The sequence below is a fragment of the Convolutriloba macropyga genome, chromosome 13, assembly GCF_964194025.1.
Source record: "Convolutriloba macropyga chromosome 13, txConMacr16.3, whole genome shotgun sequence".
Lineage (NCBI taxonomy): Eukaryota > Metazoa > Xenacoelomorpha > Acoela > Convolutidae > Convolutriloba > Convolutriloba macropyga.
This window is the reverse complement of record NC_134480.1, coordinates 34,727,021-34,741,000: the sequence shown is the minus strand read 5'-3', so window position 1 is coordinate 34,741,000 and position 13,980 is coordinate 34,727,021. Positions and strand designations below refer to the sequence as shown.

At 34.1% G+C, this 13,980-nt stretch overlaps 1 protein-coding gene across 1 annotated transcript; it reads left to right on the top strand.

The window, feature by feature from the left end:
• Positions 1-207: 207 nt before the first annotated feature.
• LOC142351916 (chymotrypsinogen B-like) lies at positions 208-9,634 on the top strand. Its single transcript, XM_075404174.1, has 3 exons — positions 208-583; positions 4,915-5,008; positions 9,014-9,634. The coding sequence occupies exons 1-3, from the start codon at positions 271-273 to the stop codon at positions 9,501-9,503; spliced, it is 897 nt and encodes a 298-aa protein (XP_075260289.1). The 5' UTR covers positions 208-270; the 3' UTR covers positions 9,504-9,634.
• Positions 9,635-13,980: the final 4,346 nt, after the last annotated feature.

Here is a 13,980-nt window from a genome sequence, read left to right as displayed (position 1 = left end):
CCTCATTTGATCGACAATGAAGATAAAATGTGGATGAGCGGGGTCGTAACATCATGTGCGAACGCACATTACCGCTCGGTAATTTGTTTTGTTTTCTCGACAAACTTTTGCTTATTGACCCTTCGGTGAGTAGAATATTTGAATAGGAGAACTTTCTATGTCAAAGTTTGTCTAATTGTTTATTTCTTGCTGACGATATATGTTCGAAAGTAGTATTTGTAAATCTGAATGAAATTGCCATAAACACTTGATGCAAATTAAGATTTCAATATGCGAATATTTCAAACTATTGCTCGCGAAATCAGTTTGGCTCCTTTAATTTTGCTCTCTATCGAGATATCTACAAACTTAGCAGTATTAGATCGAGAACCTAAGGCTAAACCAGAGAATTTTCCCAACAGATTTTTAAATTTGGTTACAAATGGGCTGCCTGTGGTCGAACGAATATCATTCTTTGTCCGCATCTCAATATTGGACGAAACTTCTAAAACAGTCAACATGTGCGGGGGTGCAGTAGTTCACGCAAACTGGGTTGTTACTGCGGCCTCATGTGTGACTTATCCAAATTCAACCCAAATGAAAAGTATGTTTCCACAATTTCCACAACTAAACGGTCCATTTTCCACAATTTCTACAAATACAACTGCAAATCTTTTACAGTTTTAAAATTTTAAAAATGTGAATTTTTCACAATTTCCTCTGATAGCAAACTTCCAGGGTCGCGGTTTTTGCGGTGAATTTATGGAAGAAATGCGGTAAAATGCGGTGAAAAAAAAATTTTCACCGCGTATTTCTTACATCATTTTGCGGTGAATGCGGTGAATCGCGTTGAATTATTTATTTTCATCGCGTTTGCGGTATTCTGACAAAAAAGACAATTCCGTACACGGGTTCAAACCTCCTACCTCATGCATGTCTTCGACTCTTTATTCCACGGTGGCAACTGTCACTTACGTCTATCATCTTTCTTGTGAATTTAAGTAAACGTTGAAAACGAATGCGGTGAATTTTTGTAAGAAATGCAGCGACTTTTGCGGTGAATATTGGTAAAAAATGCGGTGCGGTCGGAATGTTTGGTTTAAAACTTAACCAGCCGTTAAAAATGTTGCTTGTAAACTACAATAAAGTATGTCGAAATTCAGTGGACGTGAATTAATCATCAGAATTCATTTCAATGTTACATATTTGAATTCAAAAATAACCAAGAAATTTGTCTTCGTTCAACTAAATTTGAAAACGTGCTAAAATAACGTTCAATTTTTTTCAAATCTTTCTGATTTTTATTTCTAAGAATTATATCTGAATTTTCCATAAAAAGAATGCTATTATAAAATTTGAACATATTAAAAACAGAAAATCAGAATTTTCTATAGAAAAAACCGACAATTACTTACGTCTAATGCCAAATATAGCGATGATTTTCTTACTGTTAAATGCCGAACATACTGACGAGCTCTTACGCTTATTGACAGAACATACGGACAATCTCTTGGGTTTAAATACCGAACATACCGTTGATCTCTTATGTTTAAATACTGAAAATGCCAAATCTCTCTTAATTTCAAAACAACTATGCTGAATCTTTTTTGCGTTCGAAACCGACAATGCCGATGAAAATGAACGTAGTGATGCTTTCCTACGTTTGAAAACAAACATACCGAAGATTTCCTACAATGTTTTATCGTTTTTGTTCAGTCTTCTCACTAAGGTACAATAGTTAAATTTTTTAAAGAGGGAGCTAACCACCGACAATCCCCGAATATTTTTTTTAACCTTATCAAAACACATCTTAAAAAATTCCCGAAATTCGCAAAATGACATTAGCAGAAAGCACCCATGTTTTCCAAATAGAGAGGCAAACAGCTTATTAATCACGTATAAATATATATATATATATATACCACTGAAACTCAACGTCCAGTGAAAAAAGTTTCCGGTCAACAGTGTTTTCCAGAAATAAGCAATTAGTACAAAAATGGATGATCGAAGTGTTGGTGTCGGTATGTTTTTTTTTATCCATTTATACTTTTGTTATTCTGGTGCACAAGGTTTTTATCTCTCCCAATGTTCGATATCTTCATTATAAATTACATGAAGACTTTCAGGACCTTAGAAACCATATGACAGTTACAAACAAAATCTGAAAAAAAATGCGTTTTTGACAATGTTTCTTTTCTTAAACTTCAAATGACTTAGCTTATTCTAGAAAAAGCAGTGGCGATTTCTCACGACAATTATATATGAAGTAGTTTTTTTAGAATTGCGGCTTCAATTTTATTTTAACCTATATAGTCATTATACAAAAATGTGCTTAACATTTTCCGAGGTAAATCCATAATCTTTTTTATTTTTGTTTGTTTTTATTATTTTTAAAAAAAATTCAACAGAAAATAGCGTCAGAGAAGAACTAGAAGCAACAAATTGACTTTATTTTCACCAGAAAGGAATTGTGGCATATCGTAAGTAAAAATAACTAACAAATGGACAAAAATGAAATGCGCTAACTCAGAAAATTTGTTTACACAATTGGAAAACAATTAATGTCAAAGTCATGGAAGCCATTAGCTATCAACTGAAATCCTTTAATGGCTTCGCTTATAACGCCATACAAAAGTATTGAGACCTTTTATTGTTCAGAACTTCATACGTCTACAAAAAGAACAATTCAGGCAAAAATCAAAAAATTAAGTCAATTTTCCGAGGAATCTTCGTCGAAGTGTATGAAACCAAAATCTGTTCACTTAAATGTTGAAAATATTCAACTTGGTCTTCTTGCAAGGCCAATATTTTGATATTGGAATTGTCATTAAAGTGCCAGTATATTGAGGAACGGAACGAATCAGCAAAAGAGATTGTCAAAAATTGTGAAAATTTTAGAAATTTCTGAAAACTGTGTTTCTTCTCCAAAAACATTATTTAAAAACTCAGAAATGAAAATTATATTAAAGTTTGCTTGAAAGGGAATGCGAACTCTCTATTTACTCTTTTTACTGAGACGCTAAAAAGTGGAAGCAATAAAATTAAAAGTGACGGATCTCAATATGCTATTTTTGTTTTAAAAAAATTCAAAACCGTAAGACAAAACAACCGTAAGCTCTATATAAAAAAGATAAAAAGAATAATTTATTACCACCTACGAAGCCAATGGTGCTTGTCATTGAAAGTTATTGAAAACAGTTTGTCGGAGCCAAAGAAACCATGAGTTTTACTCAAAAAACAGACTAGTTATTCATTGGACCTTATCTGAGCCCATAAAGACCAGTTAAAAGTTGATCTTTGGAATCAAAACAGACCTGCCTGTAGTTTGGATGAAAAAATTGCTAAAACGTAATACCCGGGTCAAGGTTGGTAAAGTCAAGGAAGCCATTAGCTATCAACTGAAATCCTTTAATGGCTTCGTTTATAACGCCATACAAAAGTATTGAGACCTGTTATTGTTCAGAACTTCATACGTCTACAAAAAGAACAATTCAGGCAAAAATCAAATATTAATTCAATTTTCCGAGGAATCTTCGTCGAAGTGTATGAAACCAAAATCTGTTCACTTAAATGTTGAAAATATTCAACTTGGTCTTCTTGCAAGGCCAATATTTTGATATTGGAATTATCATTAAAGTGCCAGTATATTGAGGAACGGAACGAATCAGCAAAAGAGATTGTCAAAAATTGTGAAAATTTTAGAAATTTCTGAAAACTGTGTTTCTTCTCCAAAAACATTATTTAAAAACTCAGAAATGAAAATTATATTAAAGTTTGCTTGAAAGGGAATGCGAACTCTCTATTTACTCTTTTTACTGAGACGCTAAAAAGTGGAAGCAATAAAATTAAAAGTGACGGATCTCAATATGCTATTTTTGTTTTAAAAAAATTCAAAACCGTAAGACAAAACAACCGTAAGCTCTATATAAAAAAGATAAAAAGAATAATTTATTACCACCAACGAAGCCAATGGTGCTTGTCATTGAAAGTTATTAAAAATAGTTTGTCTGAGCCAAAGAAACCATGAGTTTTACTCAAAAAACAGACTAGTTATTCATTGGACCTTATCTGAGCCCATAAAGACCAGTTAAAAGTTGATCTTTGGAATCAAAACAGACCTGCCTGTAGTTTGGATGAAAAAATTGCTAAAACGTAATACCCGGGTCAAGGTTTGGTAAAAAATAAGGTAAAATTAGCGGTGAATAGCGGTGAAAACAGAACTTTTTTCACCGCAAAGCGCCCGCATCTTTTAGCGTTGAATGCGGCGAGAATTTTTTTTCACCACATACACCAGATTTCTTACAAAAAAAGACCTGATGTATATGAATTTGAACCACTCACCTCCTGAATGGCAATTAATTCTTACTCCACTGCGCCATCTCTCACTTACGTCAATAATCTTTCCTGTGAATTTAATATAAGCGTTGAAATTAGCGCGGTGAATGTTTCTAAGGTTTGCGTTCTTAGCGGTGAAATTTTTTTACTTCTTGTTTGCTGGTAGTGGCGAACAATTTTTTTCACCGCATTCTGCTGATAGCGCTGATTTTTTTTCACCGCATTCTGCTGGTAGCGGTGAAAAATCTTGTTTCACCAAATTCTGCTGGTAACGGTGAAATTTTTTTTTCACCAAAATCTGCTGATAGCGCTAAAAAAATTTTTTTCGCCGCATTTTGCTGGTAGCGCTGAAAAATTTTCTTTCACCGCTTAAGCGGTGAAAAAAATTCACCTCTTCAAAATTTTTTTGACCACTTTCATCGCATTGAACGCAAATCTTACACTTTTACTCAAATTCAACGCAATTCTTTTAGCAGATTTTAGCGGTGAAACCTCGACGCGGGTAAAAAGGAAAGGCAAAAATTTAATCCGAATCCATTGTCATTGAAAAAATCAACGATGAGACGATATATTTACGTAAATATCTATATAATGTTATAGTGACTCAACTGAAGGTTGAACGCGGAGACTTCTCAAACGCCAGCACAGCTCCGAAAAGGAAAAACAACGTCATTGTGATGAAAATTCACCGAAGGTAGGGCATTCAGTTTACTGCATGAAACAAACAAAGATCTCATCATCCAATTTATCGAAAAAGTTATCAGGGTTGCAAAATTATTTTATCTCTGTTTAAGTTTTCCAATTAATGTAAAATTTTCAGGCAAAGATTTGGTGAACAGATATTTTTGATAAATTTATCAAATTGGTAATCGTTAGTTAACTTAAACTAACTGGTTTATCAAATTGCTTCTCAGAGGAATTTTTAAATTGACTTATAAAAGCTTCCCGGGTCGAGGTTCGGCGGTAAAATTTCGTAAGAAATACGTTGAAATGAAGCGAAAAAAAATAAATTTCACTGAGTTTTCTTACATGTTTTTGCGCTGAATGCGATGAATCGCGGTGAATTATTTATTTTCACTGCATTTGCGGCATTCTTGCAAACAGAAACTTTCGTACACGGGATCCAATCTCTCAGCTTCTGCATGTCTTCAATTTCTTACTCAACTGCGCCAACTTTCGCTTCATTACATGATATTTCTTGTGAATTTAAATCAGATTGATTAAACGTCGGGAAAAAATGCTGCGAATTTTTGAAGGAAATGTGGTAAATTTCCCGGTGAAATTTTGTATGAAATGCGGGGAATTATTTTTTTTCTGCCTTCACCCCAATCACCGCGTTTCTTACAAAAAATCACCGCATTCACTGCATTTCTTACAAAAAATTACCCAAAAACCTCAACTTGTTTGGCCCAATTAGTTCAAGCAATGAATATCCGATATCAAAACAGGACAAATGTCAGCAATTTATGCGAACCTCTTCTATGTTTACAAAAAAGTTGAGTTTCGGAATACATTTTTTTTGTTAGCTCTATGCTTCACAAAACAAATTTTTGAGGCAGTCTTCTCTTAGAAATTAAAACTGTAAAGATCGCCAAAATTTTTTTGCTATTGCATTTCTATCCAGATTTTTTAACAATGTTTGCAATTACTAAACGCAAAATAAAGAATAAATTCGAAAACTTTTTTCAGCAAAACAGGCAAACAAACTTCTTTATTTTCTTTGCATAATTTTCTGCAATGAAAAAGGTTTTGCCACTTTTTATGCAGTAGTTTGTACCCAAAACCTGTTCAAAGCACTGAATTTCACCATGTGAAAACTCAATCTTAAATTTTCGCCGGTTTTTTATTTCACAAAATCCATTCAAGTTCGTTTGATTATGTCCAAAATGAAAAATCAATCAAAAGTTAGTAAAAAAGTTTCATTGACTAAAAAATTTTTTATATTTTTAATAATTTGAGAAAAAATCCCTAAATCCGTATTCTAAAAGCCGTAAAACAATAAAGAAAGAAGGTGCATGAGAGCTAAAACTTTCTTTTTTTATTTTTTGCATATGATTTTGGTTATGATTATGAGTATGAATTTTCACAAGCCATGATTCAATAAAATGTGCTCTTAGCAGTCATACAACAATCACACAGATTTAAAAAGCCAAAAAGGAAAACCAAGAAAAGTCATTATTGGCTGGGTCGAAATAACGTTAGCAGGTAAAAATATGAGAGTCCAAATTTTAAGACAATTGAAGTTTTCAGTTATTTTTTTTGTAAAAAGTAGTTTTTTGCCTCAAAAGACATGTTTTTAATTACGTTAGGCACTTTGCTTTCAAGATCGTCTCCAAAAAACAAATCTCAACGGATTGACTTCATATATGATTCAACAAAAAAATTAAACAACTTAGCCTGCAAAAATTTTATAAACGTAGAGAATTTTTTGCTGATATTGTAGGAGTTTTCTGTAAATTTTTTGGACGAACTCGTGCCTAACCATTAGAAGTCAGTTTGAGAAGAATATTCAAGGATTTTTAACCCAATTTCATCATTTTGAGCAATTAAACTCAAACTTTTGCCCCCAATTTATTAGTAATTACTTGTGACAAAATTTGAAGACTCAATTGTTGCTATGAACAGTGCTATGGGTAGTTGCAAAACTTCCAATTAACATTTTAATCCAAAATTGGTATCGATTGACGCGATTACTTTGTCCAAGAAAAATACGATTTAGGTCTTCTTTTAACACGATCTAATAGACAATATCTTAGTTATTAGATACTAGGTGCCGCGTGAGAACTAGTGATCTATGGTGGGGAAATAAATAACAAACTATGTCACCATTTTTTCACGCTAGCCCCAAAAGCACCAATTTTTGATCCAACTGCGAATATATTTTAGAATAAATTTTCCTATTGTTATTATTTTCCAAGCACGGTTAAAACTCTAATTTCAGAATCTAATTGACGCCTCACTGTGTTAGGCAAAACGGTTTAATGAAAATTTGCTCAATTCCATTTGCCCATTGCCAATTTACCAAAACCTTTTGGATCGTTCCTAGCTAAGTCCTGGTTTTCGTCTCGTTCACATTAATGGGAGCGTTCTAAGCTGGTATCATTTTGGTTGGTAATGTAGGCAACGAATGTTGATTTTTTGTCAATAATATCCGTTTGGTTGCAACTGACGATAATTATTATCGATTTTTGTTGAAAACCAGGCCTTGTTCTCAGACGCGTCGAAAGCATTTAACTGCAAAAATGTAAAATAAATTACACATTAATTGCAATGATACCCGTTACAACTCAATTGTTTGATATCCGTTCTGATAGATTACAAGAAAAAAAATTTATACAAATCATTCAATTTTTCATTAATAATACCGAACCTGCCAATTTACTCAAAACCAGTTTACCCATATGTCATTTTACCCAATGCCATTCTACCCAATATATCCAATTATATTGCTATTTAGCTATTTATATAGCCATTTATAAACCCATATATAACCCCATATTCGGTTGTAATAGTTTCATATCAAGTCTGACAGAACAATTAAATATATAGTCCGGTAAATCGTCGTTCTGGTAAATTTAACAATAAGGTAAACTAAAGTTGTGGCATTGGGTAAATTGGCATTTGGTATGGAAGGTTGTGTATAATGGCTTTGGGTAAGTGACATAGGTTAAAATGGACTTTGGTAAATTGTCCTGACACCTGACACCGGGCAAAACAACTGCTGAAAATATATTCATCAATATTTTATCTTCATTAAGCTTGAATAAAAAGCAACCTGTCCAACTAGATGTAAGTTCTGACTGTCGCTGCCGAGCAGTTTTAACGAGGCAAGGGGTAATCACTTGCGTAATTGGAATTTCCGATTGCTTGTACGGCTTTTCAAGGTTAGCATTATCATGTCACAATTAGTTAAAGTTAACCTAGTCAGCGTTTCAAACAAACGCTTGTAAGGCCTATTTTTCCACAAAATTCAGTGATAATTGTCGTCACTTGCAGCCAAAGGAACAATATCGACAAAAACTTTTGTCGATATTGAAAGATATAAACTTTTTTCATACATTACCAACCGAAATGTCAGAAATTAAGGCAACTGACACTTCCTGCCTGCAGAAAAAAGGTAAAACTGACCTGAACCGGTCAAAAACGAGCCTTCTTGCGTCGGTTATGTGACATAAGAGCGTTTTTATATAAGGATGAAAACAACAATTTCAATAACTTAATTAAAACTATGATTTATATTCATAATTTAAATAATATTAACGAATGCTTGGATGATTTATATAAGTTTTTTTCATGTACTCTATCAAAGAATTTCTCAGCAAGGATATCTGGCATTCGATTTGCAACGGGCTTCATTGCAATTTATATGTGTTTTATTTTCAACAAAAATTGATGATAATTATCGTAAATTGCAACCAAACGGACAATATTGACAAAAAATAGAAAATCGGCATTCGTTGCATACATTACCAACCAAAATGGTACCAGCTAACGCGCCGATTAATGTGAACGGGGCGAAAACCAGGACTTAGTCATGAACAATCCAAGAGCGCACAAACAAAAAATTACTAGCCAAAAGCGGATCATTATAATGGTCTGGATAGGTCTGATCATACGACTTTTCTCTCTCAAAAGCTCTTATCGTAACCAATTTTGAATTAGCATTAGAAACTGTGTACTTTAGGAATAAATGCTTTAGATTTGAAATATCGAATGGAGTGCCAATATTTGACATCGCACTACTGAAACTGATCAAACCTGCTGCCCACAAACGGGTAATTGAACTCTGTACCGTGGACCGGGATGTTATGACGATGCTAGACCTCCTAAGTTTGGGTGCGACTTCAGTCGAAAGTAGAAAAACACTCACAGAATTACACGATGTTTCTTTTTTCGAATCAGTGTTTAAGTATGCCAGTATCTGGAGCTTAGAAATTTGTCCGGAATACAATATTTGCGCCCTTCCGATTATCCCCGGAACCCAGTTGTGTTACGGCGATGGCGGGAGTCCACTTTACAGACCGAAATGTGGTAACGTGGAAAAGTGTTTAATGGGTGTCGCAAGTTATTCACATGTTTGTTCCAATGGAGAACATTGGGGGAAAGGACTTGAATGCAGCAGTGGAATTTATTTCGCTAACATTCCGTTTTTTCGCCAGTGGATTGAACAAACCATTTTCTACAATTAGTAATTAAAATTTTCACTTTTGTTAAAAATTGAGCTATCATTTACTCTCAAAAAACTTGATTGAATTCAAGCAAAGTGAATTCATGCAAATATGCACTCGATTGTATGTAAAGATCATAGCTTTTGCTTTTACATGTTTTTAATTACTCTTGAGGAACTGCATTTATGGCCGTGACTTTGAACGAATTAAGGAATTGACCAGCTGGAAAAATCAAGAGGCAATCGTACGCTTAAAGCGTAAGTTATTGTTAGAATACACATTCTAGTAAGTTAGTAGTGATCATAAGAGGCGGCTTGAAATGTCAGCTCAATATAAGATAGCACAGTAAGACTCTCGCAGTGTGGACCAGATGGCTCAGTGGGTACCACAAGATTGCAATCAGTTAGGAGATTGTGGGGTCGCAACCCGCAGAGGTCCCAATCTTCACTCTCACTTTCATGATGTTGCTATGTAATCAACATACCGAGTCAAGAGTTCGCCTAATAATTTTACTTGCCGATAGCTTTAAGTATAGTTCACCCTCAGAACGGCAATTTTAAACCCAACTGTTTTTCTCATTAGTGGAGATATTTTTCCTAATTTTGGCAATCGCCAGTGAAGTTCAGGCCTTTCTGTAACAAAACAAAATAGAGCTACTGTTTTAGAGCAGGATTTCTTTAAAATTTTCAACTGAACCTTCTTGTAAGAGGGCATCTACGTAATTGATTCATTGATCTGTTAATTAAAAATCTTTTAGGGTGTTTAGATTAACAACTTTTAAGAAAGCGTTCGTTTTGTTTAAGAAAAATCTTCCAGGTAATCGTTAACTAAAGATAATGCTATAAACAACCGTAGTTATAAATTCTTTAACAACAACCCGACAAAAGTATGTAAAATTAATCTATTAGTTCTATGAAACAATCCAATTTGGCTATAATATTTTCATGGAGACTTTTGTGCGTTCTACACGGGTCGAAGTTTGGCGGTGAAGTTTTGTAAGAAATTGCGGTGAAGAAAAAAAAATTTCACCGCGTATTTTTTACATCTTTTTGCGGTGGATCGCGATGAATTTAGCCGCTTTCTCGGCATGCTTACAAAACAGAAACTTATGTACATGGGTTCGAACCTCTCAGCTCTTGTATTTCTTCAACTGGTTATTTCAATGCGCAACTGTCACTTATTTTTATGACTTTTATTGTGATTTGATTTCAGGTTCAAAAAACGTTGGAAAAAAATGCGTTGAATTTTAGTAAGAAATGCAGTGAATTTCGCAGTGAATTTGTGTAAGAAATGCAGTGAATTTCGCAGTGAATTTTTGTAAGAAATGCTGTGAAATGCGATGATTTATTTTTTCGCCGCTTTCGTTGCTTTTCTTGCATTAATTTTCCACAAAAGTTGACACGGCAAATTTTTGTAAGAAATGCGGTGAATTCTGCGGTGAATTTTTGTAAGGAAAGCGGTATTTTTTTTCATTGCATGCAGCACAACCACCGTGTTTCTTTTTTAAAAAAATCAAGTTACAGTCACACAATTTAACTAACTACGCATACAGATATCACTTCAATTGAAACTGTATTTTTTCACAATACTTAAATGTGAGAAATACTTACGAATAAATGCAAGCGTAGCGCACTCATTCGTACGGTTTCCCAGCGCGTACAATCATGCCGCCAAGACGTCAGCGTAGCTTGCGCTACCTCAACCGAGATATAGGATGAAATCCATTTGATTATATTTTTATATATGGCAAAGTTCTGATCTAAAAATTTTTGTCTTTGTCTTAGTTTACTCTCAGTATGATCAGAAACGTTCCGTTAATTTTTTTTTGCGTCCACTAATGATTTTTTATAACTTTGCCTGCTGGCTAAAATCTCATAATAGAGCTTAATATGAGCAGATAAACTGCTTGTTCTATTGCTTGTTCAATGCAGGTATTGTCACATTAAACAATTGTTGATGGCATTGCAGCGGCAACAACATTGAAAGTTATTTTGTTCGCGACGACGATTTTAATATTTTATGCAATACTCAAAGCTGCTCCGCGAATCTAAGCAAGCAATTTACGTTTGGCTTTATGGAGCTTTATATTCAATGCAGAATAAAAGTGGTCAATTAAAAAGCCCCAAATCAATTATTCAAAGAGAAAACTAAAGAAACATGAGAACCAAATCATGTCAAAATTAACATGAGAATTGCAATAACAAAATATTCCGCCAAATGCCCAAATTGTGTCATTTCAAATATTAAAATAAACTGTTTGGTACTTATAGTTTCCATAAAAGGAATCATTTTCATACTTGAAATTTTAAGCTCGACTTAGGATTGTATCTTTGGGCTTCAATGTATGACTTTAAGTAGATTGCTAAAGTTTCGTTCAAATCATATCTGATTTTATGATTGCTAAGAACCCCACAGGCGAATTTTTGTGTTGAGCAACGCGGTCTCTCAAGAACTGGCATAAAGTCTCATTTTTTTGCCTCAAAACTGTTTTCTTTTGATGATTATATAACAGAAGCCTTGACTGACAATGGTTGTTTCATCCCGGGTCGAGGTTTTCGGGTAAATTTTTGTAACAAATGCGGCAAATGCGGTGGAAAAAAATTAACGGATTTCACCGCATTTCTTACAAAAATTCACCGCATCGACTTTTGTGGCAAATTAAAGTAAGAAATGCGGTGAATGCGCTGAAAAAAAAATTCACCGCATTTCACCGGATTTCACCGCTTTTCTTACAACAATTCACCGCATCGATTTTTGTGGCAAATTAAAGTAAGAAATGTGGTGAAAGCGGTGAATGCAGTGAAAAAAATTCTCCCCATTTCACCCAATTTTTACAAAAACCCACCGCATTTGCTTTCCAACGTGCACTCAATCTGATTTAAATTCACGAGAAATATCAAAGAAGTAAGTGACAGTTGGCGCAGTGGAATAAGCAGTTGAGGACCGGAGCTCAGATGTTGGCACCCCTGTTGGGACAATTTTTTTGTAAGAATACTGAGAATGCGGTGAAAAAAATAATTCACCGCGATTCACTGCATTCACCGCAAAAAGATGTAAGAAATCAGCGGTGAAAATCTTTTTTCACCACATTTCACCGTATTTCTTACGAAAATTCACCGCCAAACCTCGACCCGGGATTTGGTAAATCGTTTAGGCTAGTGTCTTCATAACTGTGCTGACCTTCGATAAAACGTGCCTCCTACTGTGCAACATCTTCAAGTTCACTGAATATCTTGCAATGGCTCTTGAATAAGCCTAGCACCCAGGCCGAGGTGTCTTATCAATTAGAGCAAAACTATTTAAGATTGCCAGTGAATGCGTGTAAAAGAAGTATTGCCACTTATAAACGCAGAGCTCACATAATCTCGAGCTGATCTTAATTAATTTTGCTTTAATCTTACAAAATTATGCTTTGAATTTAGCACTGATCTTTCGTAAGTTTGCGTTGAATTTAGCGCTGATGATAATTAATTTTGCGTTGCTAGATCTTAAATAATTAATTTCGATTTCGTTGCAGTTCCATTTATAAAGAATGTGGTTAGTGAGAAAAATAAAGTACATAGACATGCAGAGAGCTGGAAGAGGCGATGAGCATGCAATAGGTCAGTGAGTGGTTCCTGTCTCATAGGCAGAGGTTGTCCAGGCGTTAACTTAGAGTACGGTCAAAGCTTATAAAAGCATAATTTAAAGCTCTACACTTCGGAATGCAAAAATTAACGCTTTCACAGCAAAGAAATTTTCCAAAATTTTTCTAACTTCTCAATTTACCGTATGTAAATGTTACAACTTTTTTCAAAAACCCTGGGCCATACATGTTATTATTGAATTTGAAGAGAGGACGCCAAAAAATTAACAAATCGTAGACTTTAATTTCACCCTAACCATTGCCTAACACGGTTAAATTGAACTGGATACAAGGGAATCGCAATGTCGACGTAAAAAATGAGTTTTTAACAAAAAAAACCCCAACACATTTGATTATCTCAAATGGAAATATTTTCATTATTCTGGACTGAAAAAGCTGTTGAACAACAAAATTGAATTAGTTACTGTGACTATCAGAGTAACAAATATTACATCGGTAATCTAGAGTATATCAGATCTCGCAAAGATTTGCAACCGCTCCATCTAACTGTGTTGTATAGGAATTTCATTGCCAAGGATAGGAGATCAGTGGTGATAACTATACACTTTAGAAAAAACTCAACTTGGAAAGCACCTTCTCTTCTGTCGGACATAAAGTTTTATATTTTTAGCAATTCATTTTAGCAATTCATTCAGAACTGTCAACTATTTTTTGTGTAATTTGATGAAAAATAAATAAAACTCTTGAAGATGGTACATAAACATCCACCTGACGCCTAAAAGTACTCAAGTGCTCTAAACGAATATTTTATATTAAAACGAGTTGAGAAAGTGTTTGCAAAAACATAACAATCACAAAACATTACGTACAACATATCTACAAAACAAGCATATAATACAGAAATGAATTTTT